The sequence below is a fragment of the Lolium rigidum genome, chromosome 3 (assembly GCF_022539505.1).
Source record: "Lolium rigidum isolate FL_2022 chromosome 3, APGP_CSIRO_Lrig_0.1, whole genome shotgun sequence".
Taxonomy (NCBI): Eukaryota; Viridiplantae; Streptophyta; class Magnoliopsida; order Poales; family Poaceae; genus Lolium; species Lolium rigidum.
In genome coordinates, this window is record NC_061510.1 from 398,366,978 (window position 1) to 398,388,100 (window position 21,123).

At 45.2% G+C, this 21,123-nt stretch overlaps 1 protein-coding gene across 1 annotated transcript; it reads right to left on the reverse strand.

Annotated features, from left to right (window-relative positions):
- Positions 1–4,542: 4,542 nt before the first annotated feature.
- On the reverse strand, positions 4,543–6,244 carry LOC124700885 (cupincin-like). Its single transcript, XM_047232943.1, has 4 exons — positions 5,705–6,244; positions 5,527–5,607; positions 5,141–5,422; positions 4,543–5,052 (listed from the first exon to the last, which is right to left on the reverse strand). The coding sequence occupies exons 1-4, from the start codon at positions 6,242–6,244 to the stop codon at positions 4,543–4,545; spliced, it is 1,413 nt and encodes a 470-aa protein (XP_047088899.1).
- Between the last annotated feature and the right edge of the window lie 14,879 nt (positions 6,245–21,123).

Here is a 21,123-nt window from a genome sequence, read left to right on the forward strand (position 1 = left end):
GATCATGGCGGCGGCGCGTAAGTGTTCCTGTGCGACACGGCCGGTCTCCGTACGTATCACGCAGTGCTCTCTAGCTAGCTCTGTGTTGAATCCAACTTTCGAAGGTTACATGAGACCAAGCAGGGCGCACGCGAGAGGATGTGTTATAGGCCATCGGGAGATCGACTACTAATTGATGTCGGAGTGGCAGACTGAATTTCCGAGAACTAAGCGTACGCCTTGTTCGAGTCCGGCTCTGTTGTCTGCGAACTGGCCTCTCTCAATCTGTTCGTCCAGGTTTAGTTTGGAAAATGCTAGGAATTGTCTGAAAAGTCCCAGCCTCCTGTTTGTCTGCGTGGCACATGTCAATTTTTACCTCAAATTCAGATATTGCTTCATTGCAGCCAAATGCTTCAGCTTTTGCTTAATTTTACTGAAGCAAAAAAAAATGGTTCAACTAAAAGTAAAAAGAGACTCACCAGAGACCTTACCGGAGCACAATATTTCACCGCAGAGACCTCGCCGAAAACTTTGTAGCAAAAGTTTTGTGCTATTGAAGCTAAACCGACGTCGCCGGAGACCTTCTAGCAACAATTTTATACTAAAGTACCAAAATAGTATAAAATTTGCAGAAAAACATATATTATCGTAGCATCGTCAAATACTCGCCGACGCACTGCCGACAACATCCCTACTCCAGCTAGCAGCACCGCCACTTGTTTCTTACAACACGAGCACTAACGGCTAGCGGTATTGGTGAGAATTTGCAGCACACCCGCTGACCTTTTGCAGCACCACTGCTAACATTTTGTAGCTCCGCCGCCTAACATTTGCAGCATCGCCGCTATTTCTTTGCAGCTCCACGTGGCAGCTTTTGCAGCTCCGTCCGCCTGCGCCTAGCCGGTGGAAGAGGATGCATGGATGAGAAGGGATGCTGAGTTGGACGGCGTCAGTTAACTGGTGTGCGCCTGGGAGGTGCATGGATAGCTGATTTTCCATGAGCATCAGCGTGGAAAGGAGGGGCCGGGTTGTTGCCGCTCTCGTGGAGAGAGAAGGAGAGAAGAAATCGATGCGGGGCAGCGGGAGTAACATGGTGGACCACCGGATTGGTGGTGGACCTCACGATGGAGGATGGCGGTGGCCCCCTCGAGGCACGGGAGGCGTGGTAGTGCTCGATGACGAGCCCATCGGGGCACAAAGCGACGCGGTGGAGGTCGGTGACGGTGCCCCCGGGTACAGAGCGGTGGGTTGGAGATCAGCGGAGGTGGCCCCGAGGCACATGCCGGCACTGTGCAGGTCGGCGGCGCCCCCCAACAACGTGTGGCTCATAGAGGCGATGGTCCATGGCGACGGGAGCGACGCTGCGTGGGGAACTGGAGGCGTGGTGTTTTCTACTATCAGAGGAGGAAGCTGATGTTGCATTTCTCATTCACAAGATAAGAACGTGGGCGGCCCCATATAACGCATGTCACGCGGCGAGCCTAGGACAATTAGATACATCCAATGGTGGATGACACCGGTAGAAAACGGACCTTTTGTCTCGGTTCTGGAGGGGCTTTAGTCCCGGTTGCCCAACCAGAACTGCCAAATCGGGACTAAAGCCCCCTCCCGCCCCTTTAGTCCCGGTTGAGTTACAAACCGGAATTAAAGGCCTTCCACGTGGCCGCGGCGGAATGCTCGGGCTGGGGACCTACCAACCGGGACTAAAGTATGCACCAAGGTTTAGGGTTCTAGCCCCTATATTTTTTTGTTTTCCATTTTCATTCAATTATTTTTCATTCATACATATTCTACGCCAATATATATATTGTACACGTTGATGCAGGTATAGTATAATGTCTCTTACGATCGAGTATACATATATATGCAATTTGGCATAGTTTCTATCAAATTACATGGAGGTATTAGCGGCAATGGAATTCTCCGGCTGGATGTATGACTTCCGCAAGCAAAAATCCCGCGAATTTATCTTGAATTGCTTGTACGCGGTCCTTTGGTAGGAGCTGGGCCGTAGCTTATAAGCCTTTAAAAGAAGGAGATCAATATGAATATATGATTTCTGTGAATATATATAAAACCATCATAAAATAAACTATGAATGAAAATCAACACAATTGATGGTAATAAAAGAATATTATGAATATTGTTAAAGTACTTCAAGAAAATCCTATATGCGTCGCTCACTGGTAATCTTGCGGGTGTACTCAAACATCGAATGCACATAACTTTGACCCCTCTGCCTCAACCACTTTGCGAGAATAAAATTAAATCAAGTATTAGTCAAGCATGATAATTGATGAGTTAATTTTTAGAGTGTTTTTATACCGTTATTTCATATAGATATCTGTGAGTAGTAATAGGATTTTTGTATTTTGCTGCGCTTCTGAGCCCCTTTTATGCTTGTCTACGCAGAATCCAAAATATTAAGGCAATGATGAAATATCGATAAAAACTATCATTTTATGATATTATTCACATGATAAAAGTCATCTAAGCACTTAACCATGCGCATGGGTGAAAGGGAAATGCGAGGAGAAGTTCCAGTGAGTTTAGCGGGCATCGGTACGAGCAAACCCGCTTGTACTGTCCGCCCGTACGACGTGCCAAGAGCACCGCCTCATCAAGTACTTCATCTCGCGCAGATGGCAGAGATATATGAAAGAGACAGCTTCGGGAAACACAGAAACACCACCTCTGGAATAGATCTGAAGAAGGAACCTTGGAGAGGACATCATCCGCGCTGCTAGAAAACACCACATTCGAAATAGCTTCTCGTGGTTCGATACTCTTATTCCGATACTTTTATTTCGAAACTAGCTAAAATTGATATGTGTACTTGCAGTCATCAATAATGGTATTAAAACTAGAATTAAAGAGATGTGTGGACCTACAACTATTTACTTTCTGCTTTATAAAAAGCAGCTCCGATTTCCATTCACCACGAACCTTCTTGGTGAACTTTTTCCAAACCCTGCAATAATGCTAAGAAAATGAGAAAATGAACGAAAGAGGATAATGTAGTGCGATAATGATTGAAATTACCTCTGAAGGATATCCTCTATGCTCTTGTACAACTCCGGGTCTTTGTCTAATGGGATCATGATATCAACTTTTCCAACATCAACTTGGATGCCTAGCAGAATTCAATGAAAGCTGCGCACATTTGTTTATATACGCAGGCATGCATAACTCATCAATTACACTAAACATTGATTAAGAAAAATATAATGCGTACAAGGCAAGTAACACTTATGAAAAGTTGTAAGGAGATAGTTTTTCCAAACATTCATTTTATTTAACTAAAAATCTTAGCAAGTTTTTCTCTGTGTCCTTTCCGCGATTTTCTACCGTAAGGCAATGATTATTATATAATGATTATTATATGGGTCAAGGAACTTAATATCATAGATTCTTCGTCTTTTGCATTTTTTAATCTTCATTCTGCATAAATAGCGTATAACAAATATAATAAAGATAATTACACGTAATGAACGAGCTAAGCTAGAGACGTAATAAATCACTTAGCGCCCGCAGAATATCCAGAAGATACAACAGACAAAACTCCACGCGCTCTCCGTTAGCGTTAGATGTACCACCGAAGCAAGGATAGAACGAGAAATACCTTATTCTGATTACATGATGTAGTTCTCCTCTCATCATCCTAAAAGTGTAGTTGTCCTCTCATCATCCTAAAAGAACCACTAAAAAAACAACCTAAAAACAAAAACTCTCCGCCGATAAAAAATCATGGTCCACCACACCTTCAAAGCTACAACGAAGCGGATGGAGCGGACCGGCAACGTTGTCAACGAGGAGACATAACCCTAGATGGGCCTAGGGTTCTGGCCGCCACCTCACCTGATTGCCTCTTCTGTTCACGCTCCGGTTCGTCGCCCATCGCCATTGAACTAATGGTAAATAGTAACTATCAAACGGGAGCGGTGTTTTGGAACATGGGAGCATATGCTCCCTCTATTTTAAAATTCATCTTACATATATTTTGAATTTCAAAAAAACCGAAACGAAAAATTCGCACGTACATATTCACGTGCTACACGCTCACAAAGTTGTTTCATAAAAAATGGACTTGTAATGTAACGTGTGTAAAAAAGATAAAACTCAGTGCTAAAAATAATGTTGTTTACAAGATAAATTTTCTGTTTTTTACATAGACCACAAAAAATATATATTTTTCGTGAAACTTGACAAATGCACATATATTATGGAGATGTACATGTAAAAATTTTTGTTAAAATTTTTCGACAACTCGAAATATAAGTTTTTGATATAGGGAGCATACGCAACCGAGAGCCGAATTGAATTTCCGCTGTCAAACTAACTTTTATTTCACGAAAGAACTCACGTAGATGCATACATAACCGTGTACAAACCTGCTCATACATACAGTACGTACATAGCATCTCCTCTGCTCTGCTGCACGCACCTAGCAACGGGCGTGTACGTGCCAGCTGCTACTTATTTCCGTCACATGTACACACGCTGAGACGCACGCGGCTACACGTCAAACCGGGCTGCTCAAGATCGTCGCGCGAGCGCGATCACTCACATGTCGGAGACGCCGCCGCCGTGCTGGTGCTGCTGTTGCGGGCCGCGGAGGAACACGGACTCCGTCTGTGCGCCGATGACCCTGTCCGCCGCCTCCCTCCCCTGTTCGCCGAACAGGATCGTCTTGGCCGGTGCGTCCAGCTGCTTCAGCAGGCTGTTCCCGCCCGTCAGGAACACCTCCTCGTCGTTGCTGGAGCCCACGCCGAAGCAGATCACGGCCAGGTTCCCCTCGTTCCCGGCCACGAACGTCGCCGGGTGGCCGGCCGGGAGCACGATCACCGACCCCTCCTTGATCTGGGCCCTCACCTGCCTATAGCCTCTCGATTTCTTCTGCTCCTGCTCCTGCTCCTCCTCCTCCTCTCTGCCGTGCTCACTGCGCTCCCGGCGCTCCGACCGGCCGCTGGAGTCGGTCTTGTGCGGGCATGCCATCTCGAAGTAGCCGCTCCCCTCCACGACCACGGCGATCTTGGTCGCGCGGGTGGTGTATCTCGGCGCCAACATCGACCCCTGCACGCACGTACGGTGTACTATCATGATTCCGATCGAGTTCATGAAGTCCTGCATGACTAATAAGCTGTGCTGTTTGCATGCTTACGCGGGTGATGTTGGCGATGCCGACTTCCATGTCGAGGTCGCGGAGGTGGCGGCACTCGTCGCCGGTGATCATGTGCATCCTGCCGTGCTTGTTCGAGTAGAGGGGCTTCTGGGAGGGGAGGCTCCTCGGCTTGATCTCCTCCTCCTTGGAAGAACCTGAGCCGCCGCCGCCGCGTCCTCCCCTGGAGCACGACCTGCTCAGCTCCCGGATCTGCTCCTCCGACGCCTGCCATATCTCCCCCTTGCTCTGCCCTCGCATGCTCTCCAACTCCTCCCGCCGACTCTGTTTTAGTACACAACAATAAAATACGTGCAAAATCATTCGGTTGCATATAAGCAAGAAACTATGCGTATAGTAATCATCGTGTGAAGATGAAGCGTGCGTACGTTGAATGCCGCCTGGAGAACCTCGTCGCTGAAGGCTCTGAAGAATGACTCCATGCCCTGGCCTCCAATCGGGAAGAACTCCTGCATATTCACCATACCTCATGATTATCACTATGAATCATATGACTGAACGAAACGGATCGAGCGCGTCGTCATCGTCGTCGTCGTCGCCGCTTACCTCGAAGCGGCCGGGCGTGGCGACGGGGTTGAGGAGCATGACGACGCGGAACCACCTGGACCGGTGGGTGTTGGCGGAGTACACGATGGATCCCGCCGGGATTACCATCACGTCGCCCTCCCTCACGCAGAACGACTCCCGCCTCCCATTCCTCAGCACCACCAGCACGCCCTCGCCTTCCTTCACGTAGAAGATCTCGTCGGCGTCGTAGTGGCTGGGCTGCAGGAACGCGCGCGGCGCTGCGTCCAGGCACGCCACGCGGTAGTCGCCGACGGAGCCGCGCAGGAGCTCGTCGTCGAACCGCTCCAGCACCTTGAAGTGGCCGTGGCGCGTGCGCGCCCATTCACGGAAGCTCTCCTCCCCGAAGTGGTACGGCCGGCCACCCTCGCTGGAGGATTGCCCTTTTCCCCATTCCTCACGTCCTCCTTCTTCTCCCCTTCTCCATCCTACCTCTTCCCTCGACGCGAACGAGAGGGAGAGGCAGAGGGAGAGGACGAGGGCTAGCGCTAGCAATGGCGATGTTGCTACTGATGTCTTCATTGTGATCGATGTTGGTGATCTCCAGGAGAGTGAGTGATGCAAATATATAGTGCGTGGCGATGAGTACGTGGAGCCATGCGCGCGGCCATGTGGAGGTCGGCGAACGTACGTGGCAAGAGCATGCAGAAGAGGCGCCATGCATGCGATGCAAGATAGCTGGCCTGCAACGAAGGGGACGACGCTGATTGAGATAGAAACAAACTGAGAAGCGACATTACAGATTAGCTAGACGCGGTAGCTCGGCGACGAACTTTTGCGTCGGCGGAAGATATCCTCCAAGGCTCCAAAGCTCAACTACTACCTCGGCGAGAGCCTTATCGTCGTTATCGATCAGCTATGGTTTATGCAGCTACCTAGCTTGTCACTAGATGCATGCATGCGTTCATGCATGGATGACACGGAAGTACAAGGTCCGGTCCGATCCTATCCACTCGCAAGAAACATTGTAGCTCGATCAAGTGCACACTGCTAAACACACTTTGCGGGGAAATGGAAACCTGCACTCAGTGAGGATAGAATCAAAATTTATGTGTGGTGAAATATATGAATTTAGGTATGAGCTAGAGAAGGCTTTTCAGATAGCTAGCTCCGCCACTTTCCTACAGTTACATCATCCACGGCAAATTCAGTATACCACTACTCCCTCCATTTTTAATTAATCAAAGTCCTACCTTTGTTCTAAGTCAAACTCTTATAAGTTTGATCAAGTCTAAAACAAATTTAACCTCTATAAGAGTGTAACATTAAATTAGTTTAACTGGATTCATCATATAATATACTTTCCTGATAATTTTTCTTAGATATCAGCAAAAAAAATCAAGTTGGTAAAATTTCGAATGCTTGATGCAGAACAAGCCTAGTATTTCAACTAATTTAGAATGAACAGAGAGTAATGAATCTTTTCGTATAAAAGAATGCAATGAATTCATAGGCATGCCAACGTAGATTTGATTAACTAAATATGCCTACTTGCGATCGACCTATACTTGTATATTCGTCATAGCGGTCATTCATCTTCTAAAAGTAGTTGATTTTCTTAATTCTCGGTCTTCTTCTGGGAATTTGTTGGTATTCATTTAACTGTTGTTCCTATGTTGAGATTTGATGTTAAGGAAGCCATGCATTATATTCTTTGTCGTGGTAAGGGACTCGAAACTGCCTCCCGGGTCGCCTCACTCGGGCGACTCTGGAGGCCTCCCAAACCCTAGCCCAACCACCTTCCCACCAACACTTCCCTGGCCGCCACCGACGCCGGTGATGGTGGCGGCGCCTGGCCGTCAAAGGCGGAGGGCGTTGGGGCACACTCCTGTGGCGTGTCTGCGAGCGGCGAGGCGTCGCTGGACGGCTTGTGCGTGATGGCGGAGGCCGTGGAGCTGGCGCGGCGGCGGCCGTCGAGCTGGCAAGGCGGCTGTGCTGTGAGGGCTAGGAGCTACGGAGGCGAAGCGCGGGCGCCACGCGGTGTGGCGGCGGATGGCCAGCGCGTGCCAGATCTGGGCTGAGGCGGGCTCGGTCTGGGCCGATGCCTCCTCGCGTCTATTTGCGACTTTTCCTGCGATGGATGTGTGCCGTTGCGATTCTACTCAGCGTCGCTGTTCAGGTCGCCGTGGTGGCCGTCCTCAGGTGTCGATGGTGGATGGAGCTGTTGCTCCAGTGGCGGCAGTGTGCCTTCTTCGCCCCTATCTGATCATCTCGATCTCGGTTCGGGCGAGCTATGGCCGCTGCGATGGTGGTCAACAATCGCCTTCACCGGTGTTTCTCTATCTACCGCGGTGGTCGTCCAAGTTTACAACATGTACTATACGTGCTCTTCCGTGTCTTGCCGGGGAAACAGTCTCTGGCCAGGGTGAAAATCTTTGCTCGGAGTCTTCCGATGCTGACTGCGGTGACGCCTGCGGGTGCCACTTCCTTCTTGGAGGCATGGTCAATGGCCTGATTGTTTCTTCCCCTCGGCCAGGGGGAACCCTAAGTCTGGTTTACCAGACTCGACGGCGGCGGCATGACACGTCGTCCCCTTCTTGGAGGCGCTGCCTAGGCTGTGAGGGGTGTCCCATTGTGGCTTGCAGAGATGGTGGTCTCACCGGTCTCCGGCGAGACTGGGTAGTGATGTTTTGCTTGTGTTGGCCTCTACTCAAGGTGTAGGGCTCGGGAGCTCTATGTAAGCCATCGTCAACGTCGTCTGGCTGACTTTTATCCTACTTTGGCTAGACCCTGCCATCCACTCTCCGTCGCCAACTCCCTCTAGGCGCTTGGGTTCTGGTACGTTGGTCCGGGTAGCGTCGGTGTTTTAGTTGTTCTTTTGTGGTGTTTTGCTTTGGTCATGACGCGGTCTTGGGGTTAGTGCTCTGTCTCCTCGCATTTCTTATCTTGAGGGTGGGCAAGGTGATCTTGTAGTCGTGTTGGAGGAGTGTGTTGTACGCCGCAAGGTATGTGTGGTGTGTTGTAGCCATTCTTTGGCTTTCTCCTTAAGCTTAATGCAATGACGTGCAGATTCTGCTGTGGGTTCTCGAAAAAATTGATGTTAAGAGAAAAACTAATGCGTTGGTTCACTCTAAATTACGACCGAACTTTAGGCCTTATGATTTTATTTGTAAAACTCCAAACTCGAACTAGACAATGCTATGTTTTTTCCGCAGATAAACATATTATGGCAACGAGGTGGTTTTTTGTGCGTTTATATTCATAGGAATATATTATATCTAAGTCAGCTATGTTATTTTTAGATATTTATTTATTTTAACGAATAATCCATTTTTTGTAAATAATTTTTGAGAGAAATGTTGCAAATTATTATAATCGTGTTACATTAGCCTGAAGTCGGAGGTCATAGACATGAAACAGTTCCCCACCAGGGCGGTTCGAGGCCCAAAAGGCCAGAAGTAGGCCAGTTGGGTTCAAGATTTGGCTGAACCCAAACAGAGGAGCTGAGAAACCGAAGATACGTCACACATCGAGCCACCGATGATTCCGCTTCAATGCAACAACAAAAAAGAACGCTGAAGTTTCTGCAACGGTCAGATACGTCCCTGCAACATCCCGTGCATGACACGGCACACACTTTGACCATTTAACCATGGTGGTTAAGTGCACCGTACGCCGGAGGTGTGATCACATCACATGGTTTCCCTCCGGCCAGACATTAATTTTTTTCATTTCGTGTTGTGTCGTTTCAAACTAACTAGAAATGACCATGATTTATACGAAATATTTTTACTTTTTTACATGTTATCATGTCGCCAATTCTCAATCTTTTATTCCGGTAACATTTATTATATTAAATAATATTATTAATAGTACTCTAGAATATCGACCTCATAGTTGTGTTGATAATATGAATTGTATACAAACTAATTTTCTATCACTGCAGCACAATTTTTTTGGACAAAAACTGCAATTTGAGATAATATTTTTCTTAAAATTTTGGAGACCTTAACTTAACCTAAACCCAATAAAAGAGTGATAACAAAGCTGCATTCATATACATGATAATGTGTTCTAATTATTAGCATGATAGAGGGTTTTAGAATGTACGAGGCTAACAAATATCATAATGACATGCAGTGTTTGTAGATGAATTTTTTCTATACATATGGTATAACTAATTTAGGTGTAAGCTTTCTTATATAAATATGGAACATTGTATTCTCTGTGTACGTGCTTAATGATGATATGAGGCAAAGTAAAAGTACTGCTAGGACATGGATTCATCACATAAATCATGTATTTTAATGTACATATGTAAGGTTGGTGCAATTTGTTTTATTAACACCATATTGTTGTATGTATGTAACAATGTAGTAGAAGATGTGTTCTCTCACTCAGATGTAGCTATTTTTCCTTGGTGTGATACAATAGATGTAGCTACATTTGCTATATGTAGTACAATAATTTTATGTAGCTACATTAATTTTAGGTGTGAGCTTATTAGTTGTAGGTGTAATCTTTTTATCTGGTGCAAGCTTATTAGTATGGAACACTCAATTTTATGTGTAAGCTTATTAGTTGGTAGGTGTAATCTTATAAGTTCACTACGGAAAAACTGTCTTTGCCGTGCAGCCTATCTTTGCCGTGTGTTCCCGCACGGCAAAGATTTCTTTGCCGTGCGCACGAAGAAAAACGCACGACAAAGATCTTGGCCACGGCAAAGACAGACACAAGCGCACGGAAAAGATAGGATTCACGGCAACGACGGAAGAGGCCGCACGGTAATGAAAGGTGCACGGCAATGACCCAACACACCGCACGGAAAAGATTCAGTGCAGGGCAAAGGCATTGGGTATTGTCGTGCCTCACCCTTTGTCGTGCACGCAGCTGTGTTGCACGGCAAAGCAGCCTTTGCCTAGTGTTTTTAACAAACGCACAGCAAAGCAAGCCTTTGCCTAGTGTAAGCGCACGACAAAGATGTAAAAACTAGATATCTTCTCAGCTCAAAGGCGTAGCGTCGTATAGTTATCAACAAACAAACACTTAGCCCAGTGGCAAGGTTGCACGCTTTCTCTACTCTGCGTCCTAGGTTTGAGTCCCAGACCGACCAGTTTGGGGCTTCTTTTTAGATAAAACATGTTTGGCACACGGCAAAGAAGCGGCATTTTCCATGCGGCGTCGCACGGTAAAGCCTTTGCCGTGCAACATTGGCGCAGCGCACGGCAAAGAAGCCTTTGCCGTCAATGGCATTACCGTGCGACCTTTGCCGTGCGGCATCGCACGACAAAGCCTTTGTCGTGCATATAGTGCCATTTGTCGTGCAAATAGTTGCACTGCAAAGGCTTTTTCTCCTGTAGTGGTTGTTGCAAGCTTATTAGTATGGAGCCGTTAATTTTATGTGTAAGCTTATTAGTATAGAAGTTAATTTTTGGTGTAATCTTACTAATTTTAGGTGTACGTTTATTAGTTGTGCAAGCTTATTTTAGGTGTAGTTTTATGGTAGTTGTTGATGGGATTCGTAGCACAGAAAACAAAAAATTTCCTACCGCAAAAACGAATAACAAGCCAAGATCCAATCTAGAAGATGGTAGCAACGAAAAGATCATGAGACTAACCCTCGAAGATTTCCAAAGCCTACGAGATTAGATCTCGTTGTTGCTGTAGTCGATCACTTGCCGCTTTCGAAAGCGCGTAGAAGATCTTGACGGTGCCACAGTCGGGCAGCACCTCCGTACTCGGTCACACGTTCGGTGTTGATGACGACGTCCTTCTCCCCGTTCCAGCGGGCAGCGGATGTAGTAGATCATCCTCGAAATCCCGACAGCACGACGGCGTGGTGGCGGTGGTGGTGGAGAACTCCGGCAGGGCTTCGCCTAAGCGCTACGGGAGGTGTATGAGGAGGGAGGTGTGCTAGGGTTTGGGAGTGGGGGCGCCGGCTTGGGTGCCTTGAGGGGTGCGGCCAAGGTGGTCTTGATGTGGCCGGCCAGCCCCCCTCTCCTCCTCTTTATATAGGTGGAAACCCCTAGGGTTTGCCCCAAAACCAATCTGAAGTCCAACTCCGGAATCGCCATATGGACGAAACCTAGAGGGACAGGGACTCTCCCTTTCCCCCTTAGCTTGGCCGGCCAAGGAGGTGGAGTCCACCATGGACTCCACCCTCCCACTTGGTTGGCTGGTTAGGGTTGGTGGAGTCCAACCGGGACTCCACCTTCCTTGGTGATTTCTTTCGGAAGATTCTAGAACATTCTAGCGCCTTCCATAAATACACCGGATCATTTCCAAACTTGGAAAGTGACTTCCTATATATGAATCTTATTCTCCGGACCATTCCGGACCTCCTCGTGATGTCCTGGATCCCATCCGAGACTCCGAACAAACATTCGAACTCCATTCCATATTCCATATCTACTTAAAACGACATCAAACCTTAAGTGTGTCACCCTACGGTTCGTGAACTATGCAGACATGGTCGAGACTTCTCTCCGACCAATAACCAATAGCGGGATCTGGAGACCCATAATGGCACCCACACATTCAACGATAACTTAGTGATTGATTGAATCATTTACATACGATACCAATTCCTTTTGTCACGCGATACTTTACTTGTCCGAGGTTCGATCATCGGTATCACGATACCTTGTTCAACCTCGTCTCTGACAAGTACTCTTTACTCGTACCGTGGCATATCATCTCTTGTGAAATATTCACATGCTTGCAAGCTAATCAGACGATATTCCACCGAGAGGGCCCAGAGTATATCTATCCGTCATCGGGATGGACAAATCCCACTCTTGATCCATATGCCTCAACTCATACTTTTCGAATACTTAATCCCACCTTTATAACCACCCATTTACGCAGTGGGCGTTTGATGTAATCAAAGTACCCTTCCGGTATAAGTGATTTACATGATCTCATGGTCGAAGGACTAGGTAACTATGTATCGAAAGCTTATAGCAAACTGAACTTAATGACGTGATCTTATGCTACGCTTATTTGGGTGTATGTCCATTATATCATTCATCTAATGACATAACCTTGTTATTAATAACATCCAATGTTCATGATCACGAAGGAATGATTAATAGATGATCATGGTTTGTATCTAGTATACATCCTTTATACACACTTCAGGTAAGGAATGTATTTCTGCCATCCTACTATCATATCTCATAAAATAAATATGTGGCGATTACTAGAATAATCCACATAGACTATAAGCATCGCTACGGAAGATCTAATCTTATCATAGTCAACTCTTTGAACTTTGTCGTAAACAATCTTTCGACAAATCGAGCTTCTTCAAGGATATTCCATCCAAGTCCATCAATCGTAGATTCATTTACTTTCAAAAAGTATCCACCTATCTTGGATTTCATGGCGCATAGCTATTTTAACGGAGTCAGGGCCCATCATAACTTCTGTGTATGTAGTTGGTTTATCATTGTTCAAAATCAATCCTTTGTCCACAAATCAGTTATTTGATCACAAAGTAAACCATACCTACAAGGTTCAATAGGTATTTTGATCTCCATGGCTAAAACACTTTGCAGTCATGGGAGCCATGATCGTTGTGGCCGCTTCCGGAACCATTTCCGATGTTGCGCTACTCTGATCATTATGCTCAGGTTCATAAACCTTATCAAGTTCTATTGTCCTCCCACTCACATACTTCGCTAGAAAACAATTTCTTGGAAATAAGCAAGTAACATTAACAAACACTTTTGTCTTTTACTTCATAGTGGAAAGAATTCCCAATTTATTTTCTGGGACAACAATAAAGACATTCATCCGGTTTTGGTTGTAAACTCATTTACTTATACCAAAATTTAAGAAAAGGACTATTAGGGTTCATACCCATGCCATAACTCGTATGGTGTCATTTCAACGGATCATGATGATGCTCTATTCAGTGTAAAAGCGGTAGTCTCTAAAGCATAATCCATACAAATATAATGGCTTCATTTTATTTTATCTCATCATTAATCCAACAAAGTTTGGATACGTCTCTCGGATACTACATCATCACTATGATACTCCATGACACGTGAGTTGTAGAACAATTTCATAACTCTCTTAGATTTCGCTAAAACTCATAACTCAAATATTTCCACCATGATCCAATCATAGATATTTGACTTTTCTATTACGATGATTTCCACTTCATGCTGAAATTTATTTGAATACATTCAAATGTTTCAAACTTCTTCCTTATCGAATATATCCACATATATATACTCAATTCATTGTTGGAAGTTTTCATGAAGTAGAAGAACTTCCGCACACAACTATGCCCAGTGAACCACATACATCATCATGTATGTTTCCACTAAGTTAGTTGCCCGTTCAACTCTTGGCCTAACAGTATTTCAGTCATTCTCTTTAGAAAAGATTTGCAAGCGCCAAACGATTCAAAAATCAAATGACTCCAAAAATCTATTTGCATGGAGTTCCTTCATGCGTTCCTTTCTAACATGACCTAAATGGCAGTTCCACAAATAAGTGGAATTCAAATCATTTGCCTTATGGCATTTTAGCGTCAGTGTTATGTATGTGTGTTTCACCATTAAGATTTATAATAACTTATCCATTGTACATGGAGTAATGTCATAATTTGAACAACTCATTGTTTTCATTTGACCAGAGCAAAATAACAATTATTAAGTTCTTTATTATAGATTCTAAGGGCTAGGTAGAATGTCAACGACAAACATAATAACACTTTATTATGTTCCAGACGTGCATTATTACCATATTCCTTATCAGTCACTTGGACCATCGTATTCTTGTACTGCGTTGTATTGTATGACATCTCATACCAACCAATCTGGTATAAATACCCAAGAATTTCATTATGTGACCAAACAAGGAATACATCCATAACATGTATATCATCTATATACACCTGAGCTAGACTTTCTAGTCTTTTCTTTCTTTCTGCCAAAATATCTTTTGTAGTTTCCACTACTAGAAAACAGCCTAGCCGTAAGATTGCTAATAGTGGCGCACGACTATACTGGTGCGCCACTGCTATATAGCAGTGGCGCACCGAAAAGTGGTGCTCCACTGGTATTCAATTACCAATGGCGCACTAGTGTAGTCGTAGGCCACTACTAATTGTAAAACTGGATTATAGATTGATATAGAGTTAGTAGTGGCGCACAATAAGTAGGTGCGTTATTGCTATTTTAATAACAATGGCGCACCAAAATTTGGTGCGCTACTGTGCTGCCGATACCAATAGCGCACTAGATGTGTTGCGCCACCGCACCCACTGCGCACGTGTCGCCACCCACCACGACACCTCCACGCCTCACCCACCAACCACACCGCACCCACACGTTTCTCCATTTAGCCTCATCCTCCCTCGTCTGATCCACTTTCTCTCTCCGCAGAACACACCACACAAATCGAAAGGCGTAGAGAGTACAGCACAGTGTAGTACCAGTGCTGCATAGTTGTCTGGCCATGGTGTCGGTGAGGCTCATGAGCAGGCCGCAGATCCAGAGCCCGAGCGCCGCCCACCACGTCCGGCGCTATCATCTCCCATATCCCCGCATCCGGCGCTATCATCTCCTCTGGAACCTGTAGCTCGGCCCCGTCGCTCGCGCCCGCCACGGCGACGCATCGGCTGGCCCCGCCGCGCCCGCCTATTCATCTGCGTCTGCGCCTCCACGGTCCGCCCGTGCCGCCGCCGCGGCCTGCATCGTCGTCGGCCCCGCGCGTGGCACCGTCGTGTGCGCCCGCGGTCGCTGGTTTTCCGCGTCGGCGGCAGCGTCCTGGCCGGCCCCTCCATCTGCTGCCTCTCTGGCCCCAGGGCGACCGCGCTCACCTGCTCGTGGTCCGCGCCCTGCCGCGCCATCCTCGCGGCCACCAGCAGGCCTCCGCCCTCCCCGCGCTCGCCACGGCCTCCACCGTGCTCGGGCTCCACCGACGGCCGTCGACGCCTGCCTCCGCCGACGACATGCGCGTGCAGGAAGCCAGGGACCTGATTGCTTTTTTGTTTTTGTTTTAGGGATTTAGTTGCAAAGTTACCTGAATGGTTGTATTTTGGTAGTATAATAAATGTTGAGTATATTTTTGTTTTCTTACCGTGGTGAAACGAGAGAAAGAGCATCGTGAGAGCAGCAGTGACCCACCATACGAGGCACAATTTTTTTTTGTTTTTTTCTCGTACTAGTAGTGGCGCATCATTTAGGAACCTAGTGGCGCACCTCTAGGTTGTAGCTATGGCGCACGTCAATGCTACCTGTGGTGCGCCACTGCTATGTGCCATACCAATAGCGCACTAGTGGTGCGCCACTGCTAAAAGTTAGCAGTGGCGTGATAGTAGTGGCGCACCGAGGTGCGCCACTGATAACCAAAAGTGGTGTGCCACTGATTAGCTGTTTTCTAGTAGTGTTCTCTTTTAGCTTTCCTCATTCTTAGAAAACACTTCACCTTCAATAACTTCTAGGTTTGTTGGTCAAATACCAATAACCTTGAGGTTCTTACTTTGAAGCTGATCATCATATGACAAGTGTTCCAGATTTCACTATTAGTAACTTTGTAATATGATGAACAATTTCACTCATAATTTTATCCATCATATCATGACGACTTTCCGAGACCATGTCTGTACATGCTAGGCTCGTAAAGTTTAACCTTAGTATTCGCATGTGCAAATCTGACTTGCACCCGTTGTATGCACACGTAGAATCTATAACACCCGATCATCACGTGATGCTTCGAAACAACGAGTCTTAGCAACGGTGCATACTAAGGACGATCACTTCATGGATATGCGAATATCGTTAGTGCCCAACTAGTTGGAGGATTGGGACGCCTGGCGTCTTCAACCTTCGTACATTCCCATAAAACTTATGAGTTTATGTAGTCTCACTAGATTATATTATATCATCTTGCAATAAGGTCTTAGATATCACATATATCTCATACCTTGCTTTTTTCTGAAAACAAAATTTCCAGCTCCTTACTTTTCAAACGGATTTGAACTTCACGGAGACAAGATGATTTTAGGTACTAATTGAAATCATTGCTCTTTGAATCAATAATGTGAGGTTTACCAAAAGTTTGCAATAGGATTTAATCGTTTCTTGATTCTTCAACAATACGGTACCAGTCTGTAAAGTTTCTTGTCAGACTTAACAATATTTCTATCTCAATTACAAGACTAGCGCATGGTAGATAACGGATGCCAATTTTACAAATTTATTCAAAATACTATTAAGACTATGTTCATGATAATTAGTTCATGTTTTAATCTAATTACTAATGAACCCCCACTTGATACAACATCCCTCATAGTTGTTTAGTGGTACACGATCCATATCCACTACACCAAAACCGATCATCACGTGAGATGATGTAGCTTCAATGGTGAACATCAACATGTTGATCATATCATCCATATGACTCGTGTTCAACCTTTCGGTTTCCTGTGTTCCGAGGCCATGTCTGTACATGCTAGGCTCGTCAAGCAAACCCAAGTATTCCGCGTGTGCAACATGGCTTACACCCGTTGTATGTGAATCGTAGAATCTATCACATCCGATCATCACGAGATGCTTCAAAACGACGAACTGTAGCAACGGTGCATACGAGGGAAGAACATTTATTATCTTGATATTAATGTGAGGGGTCATCTTATAATGCTACTGATGGCGTGTAACTCACACGTTCGTTGGGAACCCCAAGAGGAAGGTATGATGCGCACAGCAGCAAGTTTTCCCTCGTAAAAGAAACCAAGGTTTATCGAACCAGGAGGAGCCAAGAAGCACGTTGAAGGTTGATGGCGGCGGGATGTAGTGCGGCGCAACACCGTGGATTCCGGCGCCAACGTGGAACCCGCACAACACAACCAAAGTACTTTGCCCCAACGAAACGAGTGAGGTTGTCAATCTCACCGGCTTGCCGTAACAAAGGATTAACCGTATTGTGTGGAAGATGATTGTTTGCAAGAAAAAGTAAAAACAAGTATTGCAGCAGATTTGTATTTCAGCATTAAAGAATGGACCGGGGTCCACAGCTCACTAGAGGTGTCTCTCCCATAAGATAAAAGCATGTTGGGTGAACAAATTACAGTCGGGCAATTGACAAATAGAGAGGGCATAACAATGCACATACATGTCATGATAAGTACAAGTGAGATTTAATTGGGCATTACGACAAAGTACATAGACCGCCATCCAACCGCATCTATGCCTAAAAAGTCCACCTTCAGAGTTATCGTCCGAACCCCTCCGGCATTAAGTTGCTAAGCAACAGTACAATTGCATTAAGTATGGTGCGTAATGTAATCAACAACTACATCCTCGGACATAGCGCCAATGTTTTATACCTAGTGGCAACAAGCACAACACAACCTTAGAACTTTTCGTCATCGTCCCGGTGTCAATGCGGGCATGAACCCACTATCGAGCATAAATACTCCCTCTTGGAGTTAAGAGCAAAAACTTGGCCAGAGCCTCTACTAATAACGGAGAGCATGCAAGATCATAAACAACACATATGCAATAACTTGATAATTAACATAACATGGTATTCTCTATCCATCGGATCCCGACAAACACAACATAGAGTATTACAGATAGATGATCTTGATCATGTTAGGCAGCTCACAAGATCCAACAATGAAGCACAATGAGGAGAAGACAACCATCTAGCTACTCCTATGGACCCATAGTCCAGGGATGAACTACTCACTCATCACTCCGGAGGCGACCATGGCGGTGTAGAGTCCTCCGGGAGATGAATCCCCTCTCCCGGCGGGGTGCCGGAGGAGATCTCCAGTAATCCCCCGAGATGGGATTGGCGGCGGCGGCGTCTCCGGGAAGGTTTTCCGTATCGTGGTTTTTCGCCTCGGGGGTTTCGCGACGGAGGCTTTAAGTAGGCGGAAGGGCAGAGTCGGAGGGCCGACGAGGGGCCCACACCATAGGCGGCGCGGGCCCCCCTTGGCCGCGCGGCCCTATGGTGGCGGCGCCTCGTCGCCCCACTTCGTATCCCTTTCGGTCTTCTGGAAGGTTCGTGGCAAAATAGGACCCTGGATCTTGATTTCGTCCAATTCCGAGAATATTTCGTTACTAGGATTTCTGAAACCAAAAACAGCAGAAAACAGCAACCGGCTCTTCGGCATCTTGTTAATAGGTTAGTTCCAGAAAATGCACGAATATGACATAAAGTGTGCATAAAACATGTAGGTATCATCAATAATATGGCATGGAACATAAGAAATTATCGATACGTCGGAGACGTATCAGCATCCCCAAGCTTAGTTCTGCTCGTCCCGAGCAGGTAAAACGATAACAAAGATAATTTCTGAAGTGACATGTCATCATAACCTTGATCATACTATTTCTAAACATATGTAATGAATGCAGCGATCAAAACAATGGTAATGACATGAGTAAACAAGTGAATCATAAAGCAAAGACTTTTCATGAATAGTACTTCAAGACAAGCATCAATAAGTCTTGCATAAGAGTTAACTCATAAAGCAATAAATCAAAGTAAAGGTATTGAAGCAACACAAAGGAAGATTAAGTTTCAGCGGTTGCTTTCAACTTGTAACATTTATATCTCATGGATAATTGTCAACATAGAGTAATATAACAAGTGCAATATGCAAGTATGTAGGAATCAATGCACAGTTCACACAAGTGTTTGCTTCTTGAGGTGGAGAGAGATAGGTGAACCGACTCAACATAAAAGTAAAAAGAATGGTCCTTCAAAGAGGAAAGCATCGATTGCTATATTTGTGCTAGAGCTTTTATTTTGAAAACATGAAACAATTTTGTCAACGGTAGTAATAAAGCATATGAGTTATGTAAATTATATCTTACAAGTTGCAAGCCTCATGCATAATATACTAATAGTGCCCGCACCTTGTCCTAATTTGCTTGGACTACCGGATCTTTGCAATGCACATGTTTTAACCAAGTGTCACAATGGGGTACCTCCATGCCGCCTGTACAAAGGTGTAAGGAGAAAGCTCGCATTTTGGATTTCTCGCTTTTGACTATTCTCAACTTAGACATCCATACCGGGACAACATGGACAACAGATAATGGACTCCTCTTTAATGCATAAGCATGTGGCAACAATTATTATTCTCATATGAGATTGAGGATATATGTCCAAAACTGAAACTTCCACCATGAATCATGGCTTTAGTTAGCGGCCCAATGTTCTTCTCTAACAATATGCATGCTCCAACCATTAAGGTGGTAGATCTCTCTTACTTCGGACAAGACGGACATGCATAGCAACTCACATGATATTCAACAAAGAATAGTTGATGGCGTCCCCGAAGCATGGTTATCGCACAACAAGCAACTTAATAAGAGATAAAGTGCATAAGTACATATTCAATACCACAATAGTTTTTAAGCTATTTGTCCCATGAGCTATATATTGCAAAGGTGAATGATGGAATTTTAAAGGTAGCACTCAAGCAATTTACTTTGGAATGGAGGATAAATACCATGTAGTAGGTAGGTATGGTGGACACAAATGGCATAGTGGTTGGCTCAAGGATTTTGGATGCATGAGAAGTATTCCCTCTCGATACAAGGTTTAGGCTAGCAAGGTTATTTGAAACAAACACAAGGATGAACGGTGCAGCAAAACTCACATAAAAGACATATTGTAAACATTATAAGACTCCATACCGTCTTCCTTGTTGTTCAAAACTCAATACTAGATATTATCTAGACTCTAGAGAAACCAAATATGCAAACCAAATTAGCAAGCTCTAAGTGTTTCTTCATTAATGGGTGCAAAGTATATGATGCAAGAGGTTAAACATGAGCACAACAATTGCCAAGTATCAAATTATCCAAGACATTTTAGAATTACTACATGTAGCATTTTCCAATTCCAACCATATAACAATTTAACGAAGAAGAAACTTCGCCATGAATACTATGAGTAGAGCCTAAGGACATACTTGTCCATATGCTACAGCGGAGCGTGTCTCTCTCCCACAAAGTGAATGCTAGGATCCATTTTATTCAAACAAAATAAAAACAAAAACAAACCGACGCTCCAAGCAAAGTGCATAAGATGTGACGGAATAAAAATATAGTTTCGGGGAGGAACCCGATAATGTTGTCGATGAAGAAGGGGATGCCTTGGGCATCCCCAAGCTTAGACGCTTGAGTCTTCTTAAAATATGCAGGGGTGAACCACCGGGGCATCCCCAAGCTTAGAGCTTTCACTCTCCTTGATCATATTGCATCATACTCCTCTCTTGATCCTTGAAAACTTCCTCCACACCAAACTCGAAACAACTCATTAGAGGGTTAGTGCACAATAAAAATTAACATGTTCAGAGGTGACACAATCATTCTTAACACTTCTGGACATTGCATAAAGCTACTGGACATTAATGGATCAAAGAAATTCATCCAACATAGCAAAAGAGGCAATGCGAAATAAAAAGGCAGAATCTGTCA